We start from the raw sequence: 23,545 nt of genomic DNA, 5'->3' as shown, positions 1-23,545 counted from the left end.
CAAGTGTGAATTTTCTCAGCCAGTCACTGTTATGGCACTATTATGAGTAATTTTGATTGTAAGTTTATGGTTCCAGCTTCTCCTGCTGACTGTCTCTTACTCTCAGCCTTGATGTTCAGGCATTGCAGGATGCTCTGCAGGTATACCTATTGCTGTTCTCACTGCTCCTCTAATAGCCTTGCTATTGAATAACCCCACTCCCCTAGGTTATCCCTTCCACAGATCTGTTTTTATACCTGCCTGTGGACTTTTCCTACCAGTCTTATGTGATTCTAATTTAAAGCCCAAGACTCACAGCAATCTTATGTCAAAAAGTTACCTACCCCTTCTTTGGGAGAAGGAGTCCATCTCTTCTGAACAGAAATTCTGGAAATATGACTTCATAGCTGAGAAAGCCAAGGGCTTTATTTTCCAGCAACTGAAATAATCAAATACAGCGTCAGTTTAATCTCCAAATCTTTTATTAGCACTCCCACATGGGTACTGTCCCTCATTTTTCTGCTTCAGGCTATTCCCAGGAGCAAGGAAAAAGATTCAGTGAGAGGGATGGAGCTCATCAGGCTTTCTGAAAGATGTTCTCCTGTGTGGCTGCTCGTTACTTTGTTCCTTTAAGGACAAATCACAGTCATCACCATCTGTTTTGCTTTGGTTTTGTTTGGGTTTTTTTGTTGTTGTTGTTTGTTTTGGTTTCTTTATTGTTTTGGGTTTTTTTTTGTGGGTTTGTTTGTTTTGTTTTTTAAATTTGGAATATCCAAAGAGTTACTGAAGATAGTTTCTCAGTCTGAATCGACACAGTGTATTAGTTCCTGTTCTTCATTTTTGTAGCCAATTATGATCCTCCTCTGCCTTTCTAACTCTCTTGTATTAAAAGATACATGCAGTCTGGCTGAGCCAAGAAATCTGTTTGTGTGGGCACAAATGTGTAGCAAGTTTGTAGACCCTAGTGTCTTCTCACAATATATAAGCATATAAAGGAGGAACCTTAGCAGGGCTTTAAGCAATCATGGGTGGGTGTACTACTCCCTGGTGATCAGCCATGTAGCCCAGTGTGGTTATCTGGCCCTGGGAGATCAATTGTATCTTGTGAGTTGAAAATCTTGTCTTCTCAGCTGCTTTGTGTGTGACTACTTTATGGATAAAATAGTGCAATCTGATGTGTGCACATGTTGATTCTGTTAATGGCCCCCTGTAGCCTTTGACAGAAGGTGAGCACCACATGAATTTTATAGCCAGTTTTGCTGCAAGTCAGGCTGGGTCTGATAGTGTCTGTGTTGGCTCTTGGATATATGACCCAATACAAAGGGAAAATGAGGCTTCTCACAGGTTTTTGCAGAATATATGTAAAAAGCCATTTTAAATTACCCTTGTGTCAAAGTGTGATGGGAACAGGAATATATCAAGAAGCTGTGATGCTCCCTGCTAGAAAGTATTGGAAACTGCTTTGTGGAGTGCTGTGAAAGCTCAGGGTCTACCAGCACATACATGAGGTACAGTTTTAATTGTTACTCTTCATAGTGGCTGGGAATGAAGACCTTTAACTGCTCTAAATGGTATTCTCTGACCATACTAATAGATTATAGAATCTTAAGATATGAAATTATGATATATTATATAATTCCTAATACTAATATTTCAAGTGTCTCATAATTTGTCTCATTTATCCAAGGAACCAATGAATTCTCAAAAGCCTAGCTATCCACCTCTCTGCAGAATGGTTAGGTCTGGAGGTGGAAATGGAGGGGAGTTTCCAGCTCCATAGGATTACTCTCCAAATAACATTAGAACTTCTTTCAGAGCAACATGCACAACTCCCTTGCATGAATATTTGTTTAAAAGATAATAAAAAAAAAAAAAAGAGGGAAAATATTAGGAAAATAAGGAGAGAGATATTTAAAATCACAATTGTTAAGAGAAAAAACTAAGCAAAGAGATGCAGTTCTACCTGTTCCTTACAGGCCAAACTGTAATTGGGAACCCACTGGGAATAGGTGAGAGACTGAATAATTCAATAACAGACCATTTTAAATTCCCCAGCTACACTGAATTTGAGAACATTGGATAAACAAGAAATTTGGCAGTCAGTGGCTTCTCCCTCCATAGGTCTTAATCTTCAGCAGGAAGTAAACAAAAGAAAGTGGGTTTCTTAATATCTCTTTGAATGAGGTGATAAATAAGATGTACAAGATAACATTCTGATGTGTCACCAAGTGGCAGCTGGCAGAGAGTATCAGGCCTGGCTGAGGGACATTCCTTCAGTGTTGGAGATGTGGCAAGTTATGATCTGAAAATTGAATGTGGTGCATCTCAGAGCCCTGACTATTTTGATGAGACTGCTGAATTTATCAAGAAAAATCACAGATAGCACTGAGACTACCTGTGAAAGTTTTTTTAATAGCCTGGACACACAAAGGCAGTGTGCTTCTCTGCTGCCAGTTGAAATTCTCTGAGGTCTGGGCACAGGTTCCAAATATGACACAGGGCAGTTAAACAGCTAAAGGTGGGATTTTTAATATTATTTTTTTAACAATGTCCAGTTGGGTACAGTGCTGCCAAAGAAATCCGTTGGGACTCGCTGAGAGAAGGTCAAGGCTCACTTCGTGTTCTTTTCAAAATATAGGCACCTTCTGCCAGGCAGTCATCCATCTCTGGGATTCTTTGTGATGAGCCTTTTATAGAATCATAAAATAGCCCAGGTTGGAAGGGATTCCAAAAGATCATTTGGTCCAACCTTTTGTGGGAAAGGGAGCCTAGGTGTGATTATCTGACAGTCAGTCCATGACACATCTTGAAAGCCTCCACTGATGGAGACTTTACCATGTCCCTGTGGGGAGGTTCCCTTGATTGCTTTCACTGTAAACAATTTCTTTCTCACACCAAGAGGAAACCTCTCCCAATGCAACTTCTTCCCTTGCTTCTTGTCCTTACCATGTAGCTCCTTGTGAAGAGGAGTCCTATAAAGAAATTAAGTCAGACCTTTGTAAGCATATGCACACAGAGTAGACAACTCCTTATCTCTTCTTTCTCTGTCATAGCAGGTCACTGTGTTGGGACATTAAGAGAGCCCTCGATCTCCTGAAGGACGCTTGGTCCCTGTGTTTCAGGGGTTGCCAGTGCTGCAGGTTTTCAGGCTTAGGTTTGTGTTCAGATGAGAATATTGCACTTGGAGTTGGAACAGCTAATATTGGACAATGGATTATAAGATTGCAGCTGTGCTGGAAGTTAACAGTGTGTGCTGTTGCATGTCCAAAGTGAGACATGACTCCAACCCAAGCCTGTAGGTTTTCTTCTCTTAGTAACTGAGATATAGGGCTGATGAAGAGAGGTGGGTTAGTGGTTGCCCCACATCTCATTTTGATATAAATCAGCTGGCACCCAGAGCTGTCATCTGGTCCCCTTCAGCACTCCTGGTCCTGGAATGTATAGAATCATAGAATGGTTTGAGTTGGAAGGGACCTTAAAGATCACCTAGTTCCACCCCACCCCTCCATGAGCAGGGACACCTTCCACTAGATCAGGTTGCTCAAAGTCCCCTCCAGTCTTTCCTTGCACACTTCCAGAGATGAGACATCCACAATTTCTCTGGGCAACCTGTTCCAGTGTCTCACCACCCCTGCACTAAAGAATTTCTTCCTAATACCTAACCTAAATCTCCCCTTTTCTGGTTTAAAGCCATTCCTCTCATCGTATCATTACATGCCCTTGTAAAACAGGTTAGATGTAACTCTATTTAGATTACATTGAGATGTAACTGTAGTTGTCAGAAGCGTGAGCAACCTCTGCTTTTATCAGCAATAGCTCTAGACTGCACCTCTTGGGTAAAACTCAGCTTTTCTTAGCAAGATGTGAACATTATATTTAACAAGGAAAATAAGCTCTTTCTTACTCCCACATGGATCTTCATGGTAGAATCACCATTTCATTGTATGATGTGAGAGAACACACTGGGGCTAATTTTTTATCATGGCTCATTGATACCTGAAGAGCACGAGGACTGTGGTTCCAGTCCTGTGGATACAATACTCAGTTTATCTTGCACCAGTCACTTGGCATTTGAGCACCTTGCAGAGTGAAGCTGGAGGCACACCTACTGCATTCTGTTCTTCACCCAAAGTGGAAAGAAATCAAGGAAGCTGTCGTAATAACAATTACTCCTACAGGTCTATCATACTGAGGAATGAAGTATAGTATGTTGCCAGCCATAAAGAACACGTAGTGTTTTGTGTTTAATATAAGCCATATTACAGTAACTGCTCTCAGAAATCACTACCATACTGACTGGTCCATTGTATTACACATTCATATTAAGAAGCAATCCCTGCCCCAGAGAGGCTGCAATGAAACGCAAAGCTGACAGACAAAGCATTGTCCTTAGAGTATCCATAGTGTATTCAGGCACAGGTCATTAAAGTGTTTCATTGCCTAACTACCACTGAGGACTATAACAAAGTCAGAAACTGAACCCAGATAGAGTCGCGTTCCCATGACTTAACCACAAATAAGCCTTTCATCTCTGCCTTTTGAATGCTCTTCTGAGAACATCAGGTTCTACAAACATATCATGTGTCCTTTGCTGGACAAGCCACCTGCCAGCAGCTCTCCCAGGCAGGCAGGGCTTCATCAAACAGATACATTGAAATGTTAGTAAAGTTAAAAAAAAACCAATCCAACCAAACAAAAAAACCTCCACCAAACCCTTGAGATTGGGAATATTTAAAGGCAATTTGCAGAAGTCTCTTCTTCAATATGGTAATGAACTGAGGAATCAAAATCACTTAACTTCATTTACAAATCATGAATATGTATCAGTGCCTTTAAATGAAAGGACGACTAAAACAGATATAGTGTTTGTTCAATTCATTAAAAGGAAGATAATTTATCAGTTTGTTGGTTTTTTTTTCTACTCTTAAACTAAAGCTACATGCAAATGTAGGGAAATCAAGACCTTGCACTAATTCTGCTGCATGAGGAATATTTTTATAATCCTAATTAGAACCAGTCATTTAGTTCAGCAATTTTCCCCAATCTAGCCAATTTGAAATTAAAATAGATGCCTTGATTACAAAACTCATTAGCAAAGAAGCACCCTTTTCGCTAACCAGTTCATTTGGAATGCACAAACCGAATGAAGTGAGGAGCACTTGTGTTGTCAATTGCTGTAAGTGAAGTGAGCCTTAATTGTTAGCATTGTGAAGTATTTGTATTGCTACATGTTTCATTGCAGTATAATATATCGTTCATTAAATGTAACAAAAGCAGTTTTAAAATTATTTAATTAAGTGGTGTTGGTGCACCAGGTAATTTTTATAAAGTCAAATGTCACTCTTGTTTGCATTTGAAGTATTGATGGGCATTACTGTCAGAAAGAAGACATATGACTCTGCATTTATCATTCTGATTATAGCTAGGCTGGCAGTTTTAATAGGAGACGAGGAATTAAATTATGCAACCCTGGCTCTACTTCAGAAATGCCCAATGAATTTTGTCCTAGCAAAACAGTGAACTTGGGGCTTGTGATGATTTGTGGTGGCAAAAAGAAAGTAACTGCTTGTGAAACTTGATTTAGCTGGAACAGACTTCTCTATTGCTTTTTATTTATGTTATAGATACTTCATGAACAGGTTTTCCTTTTAAAAGGAAAATATAGAGATAAATGGAGTGAGACATTTCATGCTTAAATGTGCTCTTCTGCTGAAACAACCTGGTTTGTTGTGTAACAGAGCAAGGATCATGTGGTTTATTCCTGGGTCACAGTAAATCATGGCTGAGTATTGATTTTATCTGCAGTCTTAAGTGGGGTGAGAGGTGGATATAAATATAGCAGATGGGAATAAACATGAAGAAATGAAGAAAGTTGAGGAACACCAGGGGCATGATTTGTATTGCCTCACTGCAGAGATCTAAACCGGAGCAATATATACCTCTATTAGGTGCCAATACTGCACGTAGTAGTTGGTGGTGATCTACTGAATGGTGTTGATTGATTTCTGGAAGCAAATGTAGGTGACTGTTTGAGGATGAGGTAAATTGTACCTTAGACTCGTTTGTATTGACTAGGCCTCCACTGACTGTCAGGGAGATTTCCTTTGCTGAGATCTCAGTATTTGTTGTATTACCTGAGATTAGGGGACTTGAAACCAACCTTGCAGTCTGGATGTGTGCAAAATTGATTACATGGGATATGATTCCAATATGATCAAAGCAACAAAAAGCATTAAATTTCCTGCTATCATACCTACAGGTTATAATGACCCCTGCCTTAGAGGAGAGAGCAAACGTGACATGCAAGTAAAGACAGAATTCCCGATCTTTCGTTTTTCTTTATCAGGATTCGTTTGTGTAGATATGAGTTACTTACCAGGTTGCTTCAGTGAAATGAGATTAATCAAGAAGCATTTCCTTGGCCTTTTCACCCTTTCCCTGCATTCCTTTCCCTCTCTCTTTCCCTCTCTCTTTCCCTCTCTCTTTCCCTCTCTCTTTCCCTCTCTCTTTCCCTCTCTCTTTCCCTCTCTCTTTCCCTCTCTCTTTCCCTCTCTCTTTCCCTCTCTCTTTCTCTCTCTTTGCCTTTCATAGCTCTGTCTCAGTATTTGCCTGACCTGATGCCAACATTAACATCTAAAATCTGTTAAGCAGAATTATAAGCGATCTCACTTTCACTTGAAGAAAGAGCACAATTCAACAGCTGACTCCATTCGGAGGTCTGCTGATGCTGAACATGGAAGCTTGAGTCTGGTGTCCTTTCCCCTCTCATTGAATTGACTTAATGTGATGCTTGAGTTTAGAAATACAACTATTCCAGGCCAAAGAACAACAGGATTAATTTTACCCAAAATTCCACTGCTGCAGTAACACAGGACCCTGTGACAATGAACATAAACTTGTTTGAATTGTCAGGAAATTTTCATTTTGAATGGCTAAAGGTATAAAGTGTAGAACTTAATAGGAAAAAAATGCAGCCCTGACCTCAGAGCAGCCAAATGGTTAAGCCTGGGCCTAATTTGGAGATTATGAATAAACGCTTTGCAGATTAAGGCCTGTAAGTACGGAGGCCTTTATGCATTAGGGATTGAAGTGATTATACAGTCAGGCTTTCACTGTTGTGAAGTTCCTACCTGCAAAGAAACACAAGTCATATATGGGCTTTTAGTGTCGGTTATTTTTGGTAGTTTTGCTCTCTTGTGTTTGGTTGTTCTGACATCTTTCTTTAAAGGTTCAGAATGTTAACACCATAGATAGGGGAAGATGGGTCTGCCAGCACCTGAAATTGTGACTGCGGGCATCTGGAATTCAAAACAGAGGGACACTTTTTAATTCTCTCAGACCAAGAATGCTTTCTGCAAGCTGGAAATTAAGAAGCTGCTATGTTGTGTTAACCAAGAATGGTCATGCTTTATCCAGAAGGATTCGGGACTCAGCAGCTCACATTACTGTCAGTGATCCAGATGGCTGAGAACTGCTGGAAGTCTGTCTGACAGGGCCTATTCTTTCTTTCTAGGTAATGGTGGCATTAATTAGTATTTGCACATTGCCTTGACAGTACAAGACCTCACTGTTTGGAAGTATCGCACATTAGGATCGCAGTGGGCTACTTAAGACAATACTTTAGTCTTCAGTGTCCTCAAAGATGACTGTGATGGGAAAGACCAGTGTCCTTGAGGCAGCCAGCTGGATAGCTGATGCTGAGATGTGAAGGTACAGTTCCTCCCCACAATGCATGCACCTCCACATATCCATTTGTTATGGCATCAGCAACCAAGAACTGGGACAGTCTGGTGCTTCCCGAGGGATGTATTTCAGTGTGCCAGACCGGGAGCTCACAGTCAGGACTGGGAATAGCCAGTCTGGGAATAGAAGGCTGTCCCTTGCTCTCAGTCCTGCCCCTAAGGCAGGGGCATTTCAGCTTCATTTAGTAGCTGCTGAACATCTGGCATATTTGCAAAACCTGAAAAAAAAATGCTAGTACTTGGGAAGAGGGCTATGAAAACCATCCAGGGGTGGGAACCTTTAGGAACTGTGCAGTCCTGATTCTGACACAGTCTTGGCTGTAGCTGGCAGTGCTGAGGACCAAAGTCTTTGTCGCTATTTTAATTCTAGCTGCGCTTGTAGCTATGCTTTCCATTGCAATTGAGGATGCACAGGGCTCTGTTAGGTCATCAGATCCTGCAGGCTGGCCCTAGATCACACAGAGCATCTGTGACTTGGTTTCAGTGAGGGTCTGTTGCTATGAGGAAATATCTGCATTGTGCTTTCCTGCTGAGCATGTCACATCCATTTAACAGGACACCATTATTGTATCTTATCTCCACCAGTATGCTACAAAAATCTTTTTATACAGCTGACATGCATATCTCAGAACCAAAGAAAGAGAAACTACAGAAAAGGAGCAGTCAGGAGCTGAGATTTCCTCTCCAACCCTCTTCTGTAAAGCATAGAGTTTTGTAAATCCCAAGATGCCCTGGTGATATTTGCACCCTGCAGTTTTTAGTAGGTCCCTTTTTCCATGACCAGGAGGAATCCTCTGGTATACCCAGCAGTGCCAGTATTACCACAGTCTTGTCTTGGTCATGTTACCTGCCACTGTCAAGCAAGCTCAGAAATCACAGCCTGAAGGTCACCAATAAAGAGGCACAGTTGACAAGGCAGAGGAAGGAGTTTGGCAGAGAAAAAATCAGGAAGGTACTGGAACAATTTCAGTTGTCCTCTCTTGTTTTTCTTTTGATGCTTCTGTGACTGAGGAAAGGTTGGAAATTGGTTTTTCAAATGCTTCCTCTCAGTTAATAAAATTACAAGCACCAAGTTTTCTGTAATCTCCTGATTTTAGCACTGGTCTGCTGTGAGCAATGTATGCTTCTTAGAGAGATCTATTCCTTACTGCAAATGTGACGCTTCTTCAGTTGCATTTTTCAAACTGGGCCTCCATATAGGTTGTCTGGGAGAAGGCTGGTGGCCCGTTTGTACAGGGTGTGCACCTGCTTGTTTTTTTTGCAGTAGATGCCCCACAACAGTTTTGTGGCAGTTACAAGAAGTTCTTCCAGTGTAATAAAATTCTCTAGGTTTGTGTTCAATTGATTTTTATAGGACCATGGATGGCTATAAAATGAAAGCTAGGGTATGATGCAGTAAAATTTTGGCACATCTGAAGTACTGTGTGTATTATAAAAGGAGGAGCTGAAGCATCAGTATGAAGTGTGATATTTTTGAGAGAGAGGCAACTGATAAACAAACAACAAAACTTAATTTTTTCTAGAAAATCCTTGGGATTTGGTAGTGAAAAAGGAAGAAAACGTGATCCTTCACACAGCCTCCTACCTTGGGCATCTCATTTCTGCCAGAGGGTCAGTAATCATAAACCATTTCAATGTAGATTAGGTAGCATTTTATACTTGCAGTTTTCGAGAGATAACGGCACATACAAATAACATGTTAGAAGAATATACTGTACCCAAGGGGACTTTCCTGCCATATAATAAGAGTACAATAATGTCATCAAAAGTTTTGCTGCCAAAACAGGATTCTGGTTTTGTCCTTTAACACAGTACTTGCTTCAGGCCAGTTATTTCCTCAGATCTTGATGCCAGTCCACAAGAGTTGTGCACACATACCCCATGGCACAAATATGACAAACATTAAAGTTTTGCTACAAAATTGTGTCCAGTGTTCCCTAGCTAGATGAGTTGTGTTTTTCCTCTAGTGACAGTATGGAGAAGGCAGCTTTATTTTTCTTCTGCTGCCTTCTTTTATCTTTTAAATTATGCTGTACCATCACTGTGAACATTGGTTGAATTCAGCAATTAAAATTACATTATAGCAAGTTTGATGACGTGTTGTTGACTATAGTTGTTGCCTGGGTTGGGTTTGCTTATTGCTGTTGAGGTTTTAATGTGTTTTTCAATTTTCTTTTTTCTTTACTCTGCTCTGTAAGGTGGATTGAAGGTACCTGGAGTTTGAATTAAATAGGATAAATAGCTTAAATATAGACACCATAGAATATATAGAAACCTAGAGAACTGCGGAGAGAGGTTAGATAAGAGCTTGCTTTTTCTTGCATGATCTGCAATTGCAGATTCATTTATTCCAAAAGTACAATCTTCCACTGCTTGATTGCAGGAAGAGGTTGATGGATGAATCAGAGATGACAGTGTAAATGGTGTATGCCCAGCAGCCCTAGGGGATCCCTGAAACATGTGAGTTTCTCATTTGGTGATTTTTCTGGCAGTGATGCCTCAGTACAGTGACAGTTTCTGCTACAACTGTCAAGCTAAATTGTTACTGAAGGTGGCTGGCATGTACAATGATGCTGTTCATTTGGGCTCCTCCTGTAAACATCCGTATGTTGCCCTTCATGCTGGTGCATGGGTGGTAATGTTAGTCTCCTCTGCACCTTTTGGTCAGGGTGAACTGAATCCTTGTGAAACGCAGGGAGGACACCATCTCTCGCTTTCCGTGACACCACTTGCTGTTCAGGATGAAGGAAGGGATATTCCCTCGGATCTTCCCAGATTTGAAATCCCTTCCTACATATGATCTCTGGCTTGGCTGTGTTTGTGTGTGTGTGTAGAGACAGGTGCCTGTGTAAGCAGGCTGTGCTTTTCCCTTCAATCATTGCCTGTTGTTAATGTGTGGATTGCCAGGAAATCTGTCCAATGTAAAATTTGGCTAGCTAGAGCAGGACTGAAATACCCCCCAGGATTTTAAGAGTGTTATAAGAGCAGTACTGGAGAACATCTTCAAGCTAGCAGAGCCCCTGGTGGACACCAGAGCTTACTGGGGAGGAGAAGAGTAAGGCTGAAGGAACTGTGAGTTTATTTATTGTATAAAATGTTCAAGATGATGGAAGCAAGTTTGCTTTGGCACTTGAGGCATCCAATGAATCAAGACATATGGGACATTTAATCTTAAATTTTATTTATCTTGATTTATTATGGGACAGGATATGATAAGCATATGATAAGGAAGATGGCCTAAAAGAGCCAATTACAGAAGATAATACAAGAGGTAGGGTGTTTGAGTGGGAAATAATACTTTTTAAAGTTGCATCTTCAACACTATTGGAAGCTGAAGTTTTCTACCTTATTTTTATAATTTTTTACTCATAGAAGTTATTTCACAGCCACAGTTGTCCTGTGGGCTGTCTCAGTATTTTCTTTTTGGGGAGTGCAAGACTCCCATTAACTGTGGTGGGCCTTTCTTTGTGCTGCTTTCGTCCAGTATCTGGCCTTGTTCCCAGGCAGTGTAGAGCACAGGCTGTTTGTGGGAACCAGAATTGCCTGCACAGTGCCCATTCATCCATCATTCCCAGAAGCCTTTCAGGAAATCATCAGGGTTTATAACCATGACCAGAAGAGTTGGAGGTAGCCTGGTGTGCTGTGACATCCTACAAATACCTGTTGTGAGGCACAAGAAGCAGAATTGAGCTAGAGTAAATCCAGAGAAATGGCAGTTGTGTAATTCTTCCTATCTTATCAGTCTCCTGACAGGCACAGCTGAGAATAAGGCCCTTTGACCCCTTTGCAGACTATGTTGCCATGAGTAGTAAGACACCAATGTTAAAAGGAAAAGGAAATGATTAAAGGTTAGTGTTTGCAATGTTTGCATTAACTGTCTTAGAAGTGTATTTAGGAAGGGTCTCTAAGGATTAGAAATGTCTGTCTCTGCCTTCTTACCTGTCCCAGTCTTCAAATCTCCCTGTTTCCCTGGGGCTATGCCATCCATCTAGAAGTAAACATTTCTGTGCTTCCTTTTTACAATCCCTGTTGGAATCTCTCTCATTTTCCCAGTTTCCCTCCACCTTAGGTGGCACCTGTGCACTTCTTGGTGTATGCATCTTTGCCTCAGACTCAAGTGAAACTTCTGTCATGGAGAGCAAAGCATTTAGGTGCTTTGAATGCACAGCACTGGCTCATGGACTTGCGGGGCTGATGAACTAATCCCATTTGTGCAGAGCAAACCCCTCCAGCTTCACGGGTCTGTTATTGTGTGTGCTTGCAGAGAGCTGCCATGGTTTCTGGCAGCAGAGATGGGTGGGATCAGAGCTGGATTAATTGGAGCAGCCTATATGTATTCACTGCCCAGCCACAAGCCTCCTCAGTCATCAGAAAATGTGTTTTGTATAGGTAAACCTTTGCTCACCTTGGTTTTGGGAGCATATAGGAAATGTGCTTGGCACAATGGTTCAGTTCTGTGTTTTGTTGTTTTCCTGAGGATCACAAGAGCTAAGCGTCAGCTTTTGAAATGTTGTAAGATCCCTGCTGAGTTCCCTTTTTAGGAAAGGTGTGATTTAATGGTCACTAAATATTTTGCAGTGATCTCTTCTTTACATCATAAATCCCTGACAGAACCCATGCCCTCAGGCTGAGGGGGCACAGTGTCCTTGTACGGTGAATGGGGTCAAAAAATGTGTACAGTTTGTGAAGTTGCTCAGAATTTGTGAAGAAAAAGAGTTGCAGAGCACCACTTCCAAGTGGGGTGCAGGTCTTAAGCACCTGTGAAGTTTGCTGCTCTTCAGGTGGTAAAATGAGAACTGTATAAGGAGAGTGGACCTCTACCCTCTGCCAGGACTGGCCCCAGCTTGCAGCAGCTTTACTTTACAGTATTTCCACCTGTGTGAACTGGATTAGGTTAATGTGTGTGTCTGCTCAGTGTCTGCAGGGTGCTGGGTGACTTGGGAACTGTCTGCAGTAACTCCCCTTGCCTGTGAAAATACAGATGAATGGAAAACTGAAGCTGAACTGGGTGACGGGGTATGTTTGTATTAAATAACATATGATTTAATCTGAAACAAAATACGTTGCTTTAATTTTGCCAAAAATTACATGTTCTGCTTGAGCCCAAATTAATATTTCTTTCAATTGTTGTGAATTTTTTTACATGAGCAATAAATGCATCTCAGCTTGAAACGCTGTTCTGAATGCAGTTTCAAACCCTTGTCATTAATGCCCATGTTTCTTACACATAAAGAAATCTTAAATTAATTTGGAAGGTGTTTTGGTGATGTGTAATCTTTCTTTCACTGGTCTGGCCAAACCCCTCTTCCATTACATCCTGTTCGGCATAATGCAGAGGCTACCCTATAGATTGTACCACAAGGTTTATAAAGGAAGAAGAGGGGCAAGAGCAAGCATGTGATTGTAGCTTTATGTCTCCCTCTGGCTAATGTCTGAGCCTCTCCTGCTTTGCCCATTGTATGCTCAATAAACATGAAAGATTGGTCTGTAATAGCGACGAATGTACCCAGACGCTTGCACTGTAATTAAAGGCATATATCACACAATAAAGCACATTTGAATGAAAAATCTTCCCACTAGTCGTGTGGTTCCCATTTATTTCTCCTTATTGTTAAACTTTTGGAGTATAAGCATTGACAGTAAGGAAGGGCTTCTAAAGGTCTGTGTGGAGCCCCCAGAGGCAAACAAGGTTTTCCTCTTGGGCTGGGAGGGCACAGAGCTCCATGGCACAGGCTGATCTGTACGGCCCCATTGGCTAGATCCATGTGGTTGGTGGATCCAGTTAGCAGGGAACTTGGATCAAAAACTGCCTAATGATTTTTTAGCTGAGATGAAGCTGAGCAAAGGGACTGGCCTGGCTTGGAGGAAGAAGAGTCAGCAGCCCTTAGAGCTGATTCAGTCTTTTGTCACTGTTAAAGAGCTGATCCCGGGGAAAAAGGGAGTGAAGCAACAGCTGGGGATGACAGGAACAGCCTGCAACCTCCTTTGCCTCTGGCTTAGCATATTGGCTGTCAGTGGAAGAAATACTGGTAAAGACATCTCCTGCCACCTCCATCCTGTTCTGTTCTCTTCACAGCTCAGTGTTGTCTCCCCCTTCCCCATTCTGCATCCCTGCCCCTTTCTGTGTCTAGTTGCGCTCTCTTCTCTGCATCACTGATGTGGGAAACTGTTCCGCCACATGGCATGTTGCTTTCCTAGGCTCAATATGTTCTCAGACTCTGAAAGTAGGGTTTTTTGATTTCTGGGTTGTTTTTTTTCCCATTTAGTTTTCAATAAGGCTTGTTAACAAAACACTCGTGAGAAGGTGGCTAGTGGCAACTAAAGCTCACTTATCATCAGTGGTTCAGCTTTAGCCATCCCCCAGGCTCTAGAGCTGATTTTGAAGTGGTTAAAATGTCATGAAGAAAGGAATAAACAAGCCATCAAAAAAGTTAGCCTTCCCTCAAAATGGCATTTCTATTTATAGTACCTTTTGCAAGTTGCTAAAGCTAAATTATTTAGAAATGATTGAAATCTGTTTTGACTGACCAAAACTAACATGTTCTTTCCCCAGATTTTCAGTTTAAGAAAAAAAACCATGAAAGTAATGCTTTTCATCTCAGTTCTGAGTCACTCCAGCATTTCTGGAGGTGGGGAGAAAGTAGGAAAAAGAGAGGCTGTTTTTCACCCAGAACTGACACACACCTTAACTTCTTTAATGATACTCACTTATGTCACTGCTCCTGTTGGAGCTGTGTCTGGACTTCTTGTCACCCTACAAACCCATCACACAGTATAAAAGCAAAAGATACACTGTGCTCTCAGCAGAAATGGCAAATTTTTGACTGAGTGTGCTCAGTACCCATTAGGCTTAAGAGAAATTGAAATGTGAAGGTCCTTGAGTAGACTTCTTTCCCCCCAGTTTAATCCACTTTCCTCCTTGTCTTGGAGATGACGTGGAGAAGCAGAGAGAGGCAAGTCTTGCTTTGGGCATCAGGTTTAAGTAAACTGCACTGTTGTGAGTGGACCCATCAGGTGAAAGCATTTTTTTTTTTTAAACTGAAAATCATCTGAAAATCATGAATCATGACATTAGTACATTGTCTTAACCTCCCTGGTTTCTTTATAAGCAGGATCTGGGTTGAACTATACAATTGCAACATGAAGTCAAAGATTTCCAAAGTGTTTGAGCTTTGTGCAGAAGATCTCTGAGCAGTTTATTCTAATAGTGGGGTGGAATCCGAGTTTCTTCTGTCTGAAGACCTAGCTATGCCAGGCAGCATATGAAATATTTCAGCATTAAAATGCAAAGGCAACTTCCCAGCTTCTGATACTTTTTTAATCCCTCTCTGTATGAGGCAGATGATGGAAATGCTTAGTATTTAATTTCTCTGCAGACCAGTTTCTCATCAAAATACTCTGTTTCTGGTGCCCCTTCCACTGTACAACATCTGTAGGGAAATGAGCAGCTCTGCTGACTCTCAGATATGCAACAGTCTGTGGACACTTTCTCTTTCCATGCCCAAGACCATCTGGTTGTACGATGCTAAAGAAGAACCTTGGGCTGTAATGAGGTCTCTTAATGCAGCCTTTTATCACTTGGAAAGGAAATCAAAGCAGGGAGATAAACTGGTCCATTTGTTTTCATTACAATTACTAGTTTTTACAACTCTGTGTAAACAAAGCCCATAAATGTGATGCTCGTAGGCTTCTTCCTCCTAAGCTCAGCTCCACCAGCTGTTACACAAATCTTTTGGCTTCAGAAGGAGGATTTATTTTTAGCTTCTTTAGTTTGGAGCTGTCAAGGATGCCTTACCTGAATTGTGATTTCTGGCAGCTTGTGGCAAGAGAAGTGAATGAGAAGCTGTTCTTTCCCTTCCCTAAAGGTCCAGAACCACTTTCAGATCATGGTTCCTCTGGAGGCTGAGCAGAGGAAGGTGACAAGGACAGGTGTTTCCTTGTGAGAAGGTTGAAGGAACATGCACAGATATAATTGTTCTTGATTTTGTCATCAACATGAAGGTGACATTAGCCCTTATGTCCCCTGATAGTAACTGCTTGACACTCCAGTAGTGTCTTACTAAGGCCTGGACTGAGGGGAAGGGTGGAACAGAGGAATCAGAGGAAGGCCTTGAATCTTGCCTTGAATGCAATTCCTATGGTACAGACTGCTTTATTTTTTTGGTGTTTGTTTTTTTTTTACAATTAAGGGCTCTCTCCAGATGTTTGCTCAAGCCAATAGATATGATTTCATAGCAACAAAGAGTTTTTAATTGTATTTAGATATAAGCTTTTTATGTATGCTTCTGATGCCCTAGTTCTTTGGTGTTTGAGCAAGAGAGTGTACAAATATCAAAGTTCTCTGAATTTCTTTAGTTTGTTGTCTATTGCTTCTCAATATATACATGGGATCTTCAGTGTGCCTCTTGCTGTGGTAAAGTGTCCCAAGGCTATTGTATGTTTCGTGTTTCTTCAGCTTGTGCTGAACCTTCGGTCTTCTGGCTGATTCCTCCAAGAAGACTGAGTGGGTCAACCTGGGAACAGAGAACCTAACATGAAATCCATCTCAACTAAGCAATCTGTCTGTGGTGGGATGTGGCACGAGTCACTGTAGGTCTTTCCTCACACAGATTGTATGTTCTTGGTGAAACAGTGTTGGTGGAGGTGCTGTTTCTGGTGCTACAATCTCTGAGTATGCAGCATTGGGTACTGTTTGGATAAATGTGCTACTTACCTTCTCGATGTATGGCCTTTTTGTTTTTTTAATGGTAATTCTAACTAGGCTTTTGAGCATAGGCAGATTTTCCCCAGTGCTCAGCACCCATTCTCAAAGGCTGCACCTGTACTGCTGAGCTGAGTTGACCCCAAAGCCAGGTTCCTCCTAGTGTGATTAGGCTGATACTTTCAGAGTAATATTTTAGTGTTTCATCACTCCTGAGAGAACATTAAAAGTTATATTTGACACACAATGCAAAGGGAAAATCTTGCCACAAAACAAACAAACCTGATTTCTTTCCATTGCTTATTATTCAACCTTAGGACAAATAAATCTGTATTGAAATTTCCTGTACTTACCACTAAATTTGTTGTCCCTTCTAAAAGCATCACTTCTCCTGTGAAGGGATTTGAACAGACAGTGTATGTGTATGTATTCAGTTTTAATGCATAGTAGAAAAATCTTTGTTATCTGTTTTATTTAGTAATTCAACATTAACCTTTACATTCACGTCTGTAAATAATATTATAAAAGTGAACTGTGCCACAGTGAGCTTTCAGGAATTTGTTCTGTCATACAGCTTTAAGACTCAATCATCTGGCTAAAATTCAAAGTGGACACCTAGAATAAGTAGGTGAATAAATAAATAAAAGTTCTTGAATTTAATATTATCCTTCTTATTTCTTTATCTGAGATCACCTAAAGGCTGCAAATTCGGCTTACTCCTTCTACCATCAGTTAGTCTGAGCTTTAATAGAAAGGGAGGAAAGAAGTACTCAGTTGCTGCTCCCTGTTTTTAACTTAATAGAGAGAAGGAGGCTTCCTGATTTGAGATACTGTGGGAGAATAGCAGAAAGAGATTGTGCTTCATTCCACCTGGCTGTGTGTAGCTGCTGGTGTTATGTAGCTGCAAAAGGAAAGGAAATGTTAGTGGCAAAAGATAGAATCTAAGGAAATGGATGTATGTAGTTTGCTAATCCTTTCCTCTCATGGTGAGAATAGTTAATCCATTGCAGAATACAATAAGGGTAGTAGTCCCACTTGTACCTCCTTGTGAACAGGAGTTAATTTAGGCCAAACTGCCTGGAGCTGGTTATTTGTGCAGCTCAGTCTGCAGGGGGAACCTGCAGTTGGGAAAGGGAAAGGATTGCAGAGTTGTTTGATGCAACTGATGCAACTCAGTCTTTATGCAGAGGTCCTTGTACGTGTAAAACCATGTCACAGGACTCAAGGAGTATTGTTGACAGGCACGATGCTAACGTTAAGGCAGAATTGTAGCACTGTAGAGTTTTGACTCTTGGAATGTGGATTTTCAATTATTGTTTCTAAAAATCCAGATGTTTCTTCAGAAGGAAGGATGCAATGCTGTTTGAATAAGCATTTGCTATTTACCTTCTTGATGAATAAACTTCGTGTTGACTTCATAAGCCTGTCCTCATATTTGGAGAAGGAATTTTCATTTCCTGCCTCCTTTAATTAAAAAGGATAAGTAGTGCTTTATTTTGTATCTACGGAGAAGTCCTTTTGAGGGAGAGAGTTCTTTACTGTATTTTTTTAGACTGTCACTGTGATCAGTTGACCAGAAAAGCAGAAGAAGCCCAGATAATGTGGGCTTCTGTGCAGTATCTTACCTTATCTAGTGACAGTGCCAAAGAAATACAGCCAAATCAGAATATTCAGATCATGTCCGATCTCCTGAAGAACAGGGGGCAGGAAATCTTTCCTGATACTTATTATCACAAGCTCAGTGAAGTCTACATAATTGGAGGCCATTTTGACACGAAGATTGCAGGATCCTTTTCCCCTGTTGAGCTTCATTCACTGACAGCTTGAGCTGTCATTGGGGGAGCTGGACTTCCTGTTGACATAAATGCAACAGGCTGATTCTTTTGTCTTTACACATACTAGTTGCATTAGATACTTGATGGGATCTGACTTTCAGTTTTTGAGTTTCCTTTTGCTAGCTGTACAGTAGTTTGGTTGTGTGGTAAGAATTAATCAGCTGCCTCAGACTTTGGTCACTGCTCAAACAGCCCTTTCCAATCAGCTTTGTAAATTGTTCCATGGTCCAGCTCTCATGTGGCTGCTGGATCTCTGTGGCCAAAGATATTGCCTATTCAAGAAAGTTTAATATTCACTGTGACCATATATATTTTATCTTCCCAGTCACATTTAGCCATCCATCATAGCTCTGCCATAGTACACATCACTCTGTTGTGAACCCTTCTAATCTGAACATGAATCTGCCTCCGATTTGTAAATCCAGTTACTCAAAATCAAATCAAATGCAGAATGTTTACTCAAATGATACCGTTTTCCCATTAAGGGCCTAAATTTGGATATTACAAAGGTTTAAGTTTCTCAGTTCTGTTATCTACATCTTTAGCCTGCAATCAACCCTTATTTTATTAAGCCAGAAAGTATTTCAGATAAAATGCATTTGAAATCCTTTTCAAAACACTGCCTGCTATTTATTTCTCTGTGAAGTAGTTGTAAAGCAGAGTAGTTATTTCTCAAAGTGTATTCTTTTTCTGAAGAACCAAACTTGCTCAATATTGGAGAAAAGGAACTTACATATGCTTTGATTATGAGTGAGTAGATTGTGGGTAATTCATTATACGGAGAATGGGTTTTGTGATTTTAAGCAGAGTATGCATGAAGCAAACCTACATCTGAGACTTAGTGTGGAGTTGGATGGAAATTTGGTTACATTACAGCTATGCCATTTGTTAGCCAGAAAGAGTCAAAACGATGTTTAGATTGGAAATCTAACTTTGAAGAAGAGTGACTTCACTATAGTTAATGTTCAACTAATGAGTTGATTGATTTCTATCTTATCTCAAAGTTTAGACCGTGTTCTGAACATAGATGTTTTAAATTAGGAGTAATTTCCTTTTCTTTTTTTCACACAGGAAAGAGATAGAATCCACATCATAAAAACTAAATGCAGCATGACCTTGAGTATAAAGTCACTACCTACCACATCATAGTCATAACTAATCTAATTTGTCTCTCATTCTATTTAATGTTAGGAATTTACAAGTCATCAATCACCTGTTTCCTGTTGTGCTGAAAAAAACAGGAGCTGCCAGCTTGTCATATGGCAGCCAAACTGAATGTGTTAAAGCTGAAATCGGGAAGCACAAAAGTGTTTGAAAAGGTTTTGGAAGAGCCAACTTGCTTCTGTCTCTCAAGAGCTTAGTCTGGGTTAAATGTAAGAGGATGAGGTTGCCTTATTTGCCTTCCCTGGCAGAGAAGCTCATCAATAATCATGCAGGACAATCCATTCCTGTTTTTTAATCTGAGTTGATTTTAATACTTTATCTAGCAGCAGTCCTTTCTCTTCTTCCTCAAAGTTTATACTTCCTCTCTCTCTGTCTTTCAGCTGTACAGCTCCATGGACTTTGGAAGAAAATGGCAGCTCATGCATGAACGGGTGACTCCAAACAGGTTTTACTGGTGAGTTATGCCCTCACAGTTTGTTTGCTTTGGGCAGGTCATGGAGAGCAGAAGGGCATCTAACTTGAAGTGTTTGTTTGCTTTACCTGAAAATGGACTACCCTTGGGTTTGGTCTTCATCAATGTTATATACTCAGTTCATAATACATCTCTTGCAGTGCTTTAGTCTCCAGGTTTGTACCTCTTTCTTGTCTGATAACAGCGGTGTCATGTACAGATGTGTGCAAGTCTTTGCAAAACTCCTGCTTCTTTGTTATGTACCTACTTACAGTAACACAGAGAAACTGCCAAATGCTTCAGTGACAAAGCTATGATCATGAGGCTTCCTATTTTTTAACCCTTCTGAGAGGTACTTTAGCCCACAACACAGTCTCTGCAGAACCAGTTGCTCTGACCAGTTTCCTTATGCAGCTATTGGGAGAAAGGATGATTCAGACTCTACTTTGAATCGCTCTCTGAGGAACCAGTTTCTTTCTACTGAGTGGTGGGAGCCAAGGATCTGCAAACAGTTTGCTACAAATCTGCTTTGTGACTATCTTCCTTTTCATTTCCCAAGCGTCAGCCTTCAAAATCAGGAGAGTGTCTTAAAAGCAGATGATTCAACAAATTTAGTTCCTATCTCCAGGCTTCTCTACTTCAGATGCTGCTTTTCCAAACTTCTCTCCACCATGTGAAGGTCCAATTGACTTGAGAGAGAAAGAGAAAGCCTAGCAATATTCTTCTGTAGTTGAATCTCAGATCTGGGGCTTGAGTTGGATTCTTAATGCTGCACTTACTATGTTCCAGATGATGGTGTGTGTGTGAATGTCTAGAAGTGCTGATTTACAGGATCTGTGAATATTTAAAGGAAGTGCTTGGTACTTAAGGCCAAAAAAGTCCATAATATTAAGGAACCAGAGGCTCTTCTTTTGAATGGTTAAAAAGAAAAAGGACTTGGATGACTTAAAAATTTATTCCCAATTGCAAAGCATTATATATATCTACATATCTATATATCTATAGATACATATATATCTTGGAGTCAAATTGTTGTAGAAATTCTTGCCTGTCATTAAAAGTATCTGCAATCAGGCCCCAAATTATCTAGGTCCTTCCACAAATCTCTCTAAACAGCTTTAGACTTGGACATTTAAAACAGGGCTTTTTGACATCAAATCTGAAGATGTCTCTTAGTGTGCCTGTGGACTTTGGACTGTTTAAGAAAGTTTTTGTACATATGATCAATGATGCAGAGTGGTGATCAGTGGTGCAAAGTGCTGATCAATCGCACAGAGTCCAGCTGGAAACCTCTAACTAGTGGAGTCCCCCAGGAATCAGTGCTGGGGCCAGTCCTGTTCAACATCTTCATCAATGACCTGGATGAGGGAACGTAGTCTGTCCTCAGCAAGTTTGCTGATGATACCAAACTGGGAGGAGTGGCTGATTCACCAGAGGGCTGTGTGGTCATTCAGCAAGTTTTGGACAGACTGGAGGTCTGGGCAAAGAGGAACCTAATGAGGTTCAACAAGGATAAGTGTAGAGTCCTGCACCTCAGAAGGAGCAATAACATGCACCAGTACAGGCTAGGAGCCCACCAGCTAGAAAGCAGCTCCATGGAGAAGAACCTTGGAGTCTTAGTGGACAAGAAGTTATCCATGGGGCAGCAATGTGCCCGTGTGGCCAAGAAAGCCAATGATACTTCTTCATGGTGCATTAAGAAGAGTGTGTCCAGCAGGTCAAGGGAGGTTCTCCTCCCCCTCTACTCTGCCTTAGTGAGACCCCACCTGGAGTATTTTGTCTAGTTCTGGGCTCCCCAGTTCAAGAGGGACAGGGCTTTACTTGAAAGAGTCCAACAGCATGCCGCAAGGATGATAAAGGTACTGAAACACCTGCCTTACGAGGAAAGGCTGAGAGACCTGAGGCTGTTTAGTCTAGAGAAGAGAAGACTGAGAGGGGATCTTATTAATGTATATAAATACCTGAAAGGTGGGTGCCAAGAAGGATGGGCCCTGTGATAGGATGAGGGGCAATGGATTCAAACTAGAGCACAGGAAGTTCCACCTCAATGTGAGGAAGAACTTTTTTACTGTAAGTGTTACAAAGCACTGGAACAGGTTCCCGAGAGAGGCTGTGGAGTCTCCTTCTCTGGAGACTTTCAGGACCTGTCTGGATGCATTTCTAAGTACCTGCTTTAGATTCTGTAGAGGTCCTGCTCTAGCAGGGGAATTGTACTTGATGATCTCCAGAGGTCCCTTCCAACCACTAACATTCTGTGATTCTATGATATGGGAAAGGAAGTTGTAAGTCTCCTAAGTTGCACAGACCTGCAAAATCCTCCAAAGATCTAGAACCTTGTCTGACCATGTTACTGTTTCATATTTCCCTAGTGAAGAAGAGGTGGTTATGTTCTCCTGGTTCTGGTGGCAGGTGGTTGATTGACCTAACTATCCAAAGTCCTTTGATTTCACTATTCATGCTAGGTGCACATGAGAAAGGTGAATGTAGATCCTCACGAGGTGTATCCTTCTGTGGAACACAATAGCTAGTTCTATAGAATAATTGTACCTTACCCTTCAAATAGAACAGCTGAGCTTAGAAGAGAGGCTTTATGGGTGGATAAAGTGCAAGTGCTGAGCTGACTTGGGAACAAAGCAGAATCTCTTTCTAAAAGAGAGGCTGTATCGTGGTTTATTTTCTACTTTCATATAATAATGGTTAATAGAAGTCTCTGTCCATTTGTCAACTCACGCCTCTGTATATTGTTTCCCACAATCTACCTCATTTTTCATACAGGCTTTTGACTGCATAGTTTGAGTGCTGGATTTTGATACTGCATTATATCACTCTATAAAAGCCTGTGTTTCGAGTGTCTCTTTTTCTTAGACAATGTAGATATCTTCTATAGTTAAAACTCATGTGGCATAGATCTAGAAATCTTTATTCCACTTAGAAACAGTAGAATCCCATTGACAATATACTTTCCAAGGCAGTGAATTAGGTTTTTACCAGGTTTGAGAGATTTGAACACATTTGTACTGCAGGGGTCAGAGGTGTTGAAATTTTGGAACATAATAACTCCCCCTAACTGTCTGATTTCTATCTTTTTTCCATTCTTCCCTTTTAAAGCTGCAAACTGGGATGGCTATCAAGTTCGGGCTTGTAAGACATGTACAGAAAAATAAATGGAAGAACACTTTAGCCTCAGGAATTTAGGGATTTCTTTTTATTAGGCGATGAAAGATGGAGAAAGTGGGTATAGTGGGTAAGTTTCAGAGGGACATCTGCCACTACTTTGTCGAGTTCAGCAGCCTTTCAAATACTTCATTTTCGAACCTCTTAATGAAGACTTCCAGGAAAGGTGAAATAATAATGATAGGGAGGTACCAAAATCAGAGGTAAGCTGCTCAGTTGTGCTGCTCTGCATTGTTTATTAGCAGGGACTCAGATAAGCACCCTTCATCAAATGGGACAGCCTACAACTGATTTGAAGGCATCTGGCTTCACCTGGGGTAGCCTTTATTGAATGTTTTTGCCTTCAAAGCATGACTTTCATCTTTCAGGCTACCATGAACGGATTTGTGAAGACTATAATCTTCACCTGGTTCATGGGATCAGTCAGCCTGACAGGGAGAGATCTAATTTTTCTCTCTGAGACCTTTCCAAATAATTATACCTTCTCTGAGAGAGCTCA

At 40.9% G+C, this 23,545-nt stretch overlaps 1 protein-coding gene across 1 annotated transcript in view; it reads left to right on the top strand.

Annotated features, from left to right (window-relative positions):
- Positions 1-23,545, top strand: part of SORCS3 (sortilin related VPS10 domain containing receptor 3) — a 279,339-nt gene that overhangs the window by 152,159 nt on the left and 103,635 nt on the right. The window contains exon 5 of the mRNA XM_051619113.1: positions 19,802-19,875. Coding sequence (XP_051475073.1) covers positions 19,802-19,875 — 74 coding nt within the window. The remainder of the gene's footprint in view (positions 1-19,801; positions 19,876-23,545) is intronic.

Source organism: Apus apus, chromosome 4 (assembly GCF_020740795.1).
Source record: "Apus apus isolate bApuApu2 chromosome 4, bApuApu2.pri.cur, whole genome shotgun sequence".
Classification (NCBI taxonomy): domain Eukaryota; kingdom Metazoa; phylum Chordata; class Aves; order Apodiformes; family Apodidae; genus Apus; species Apus apus.
This window is presented reverse-complemented; position numbering and strand designations above follow the sequence as displayed.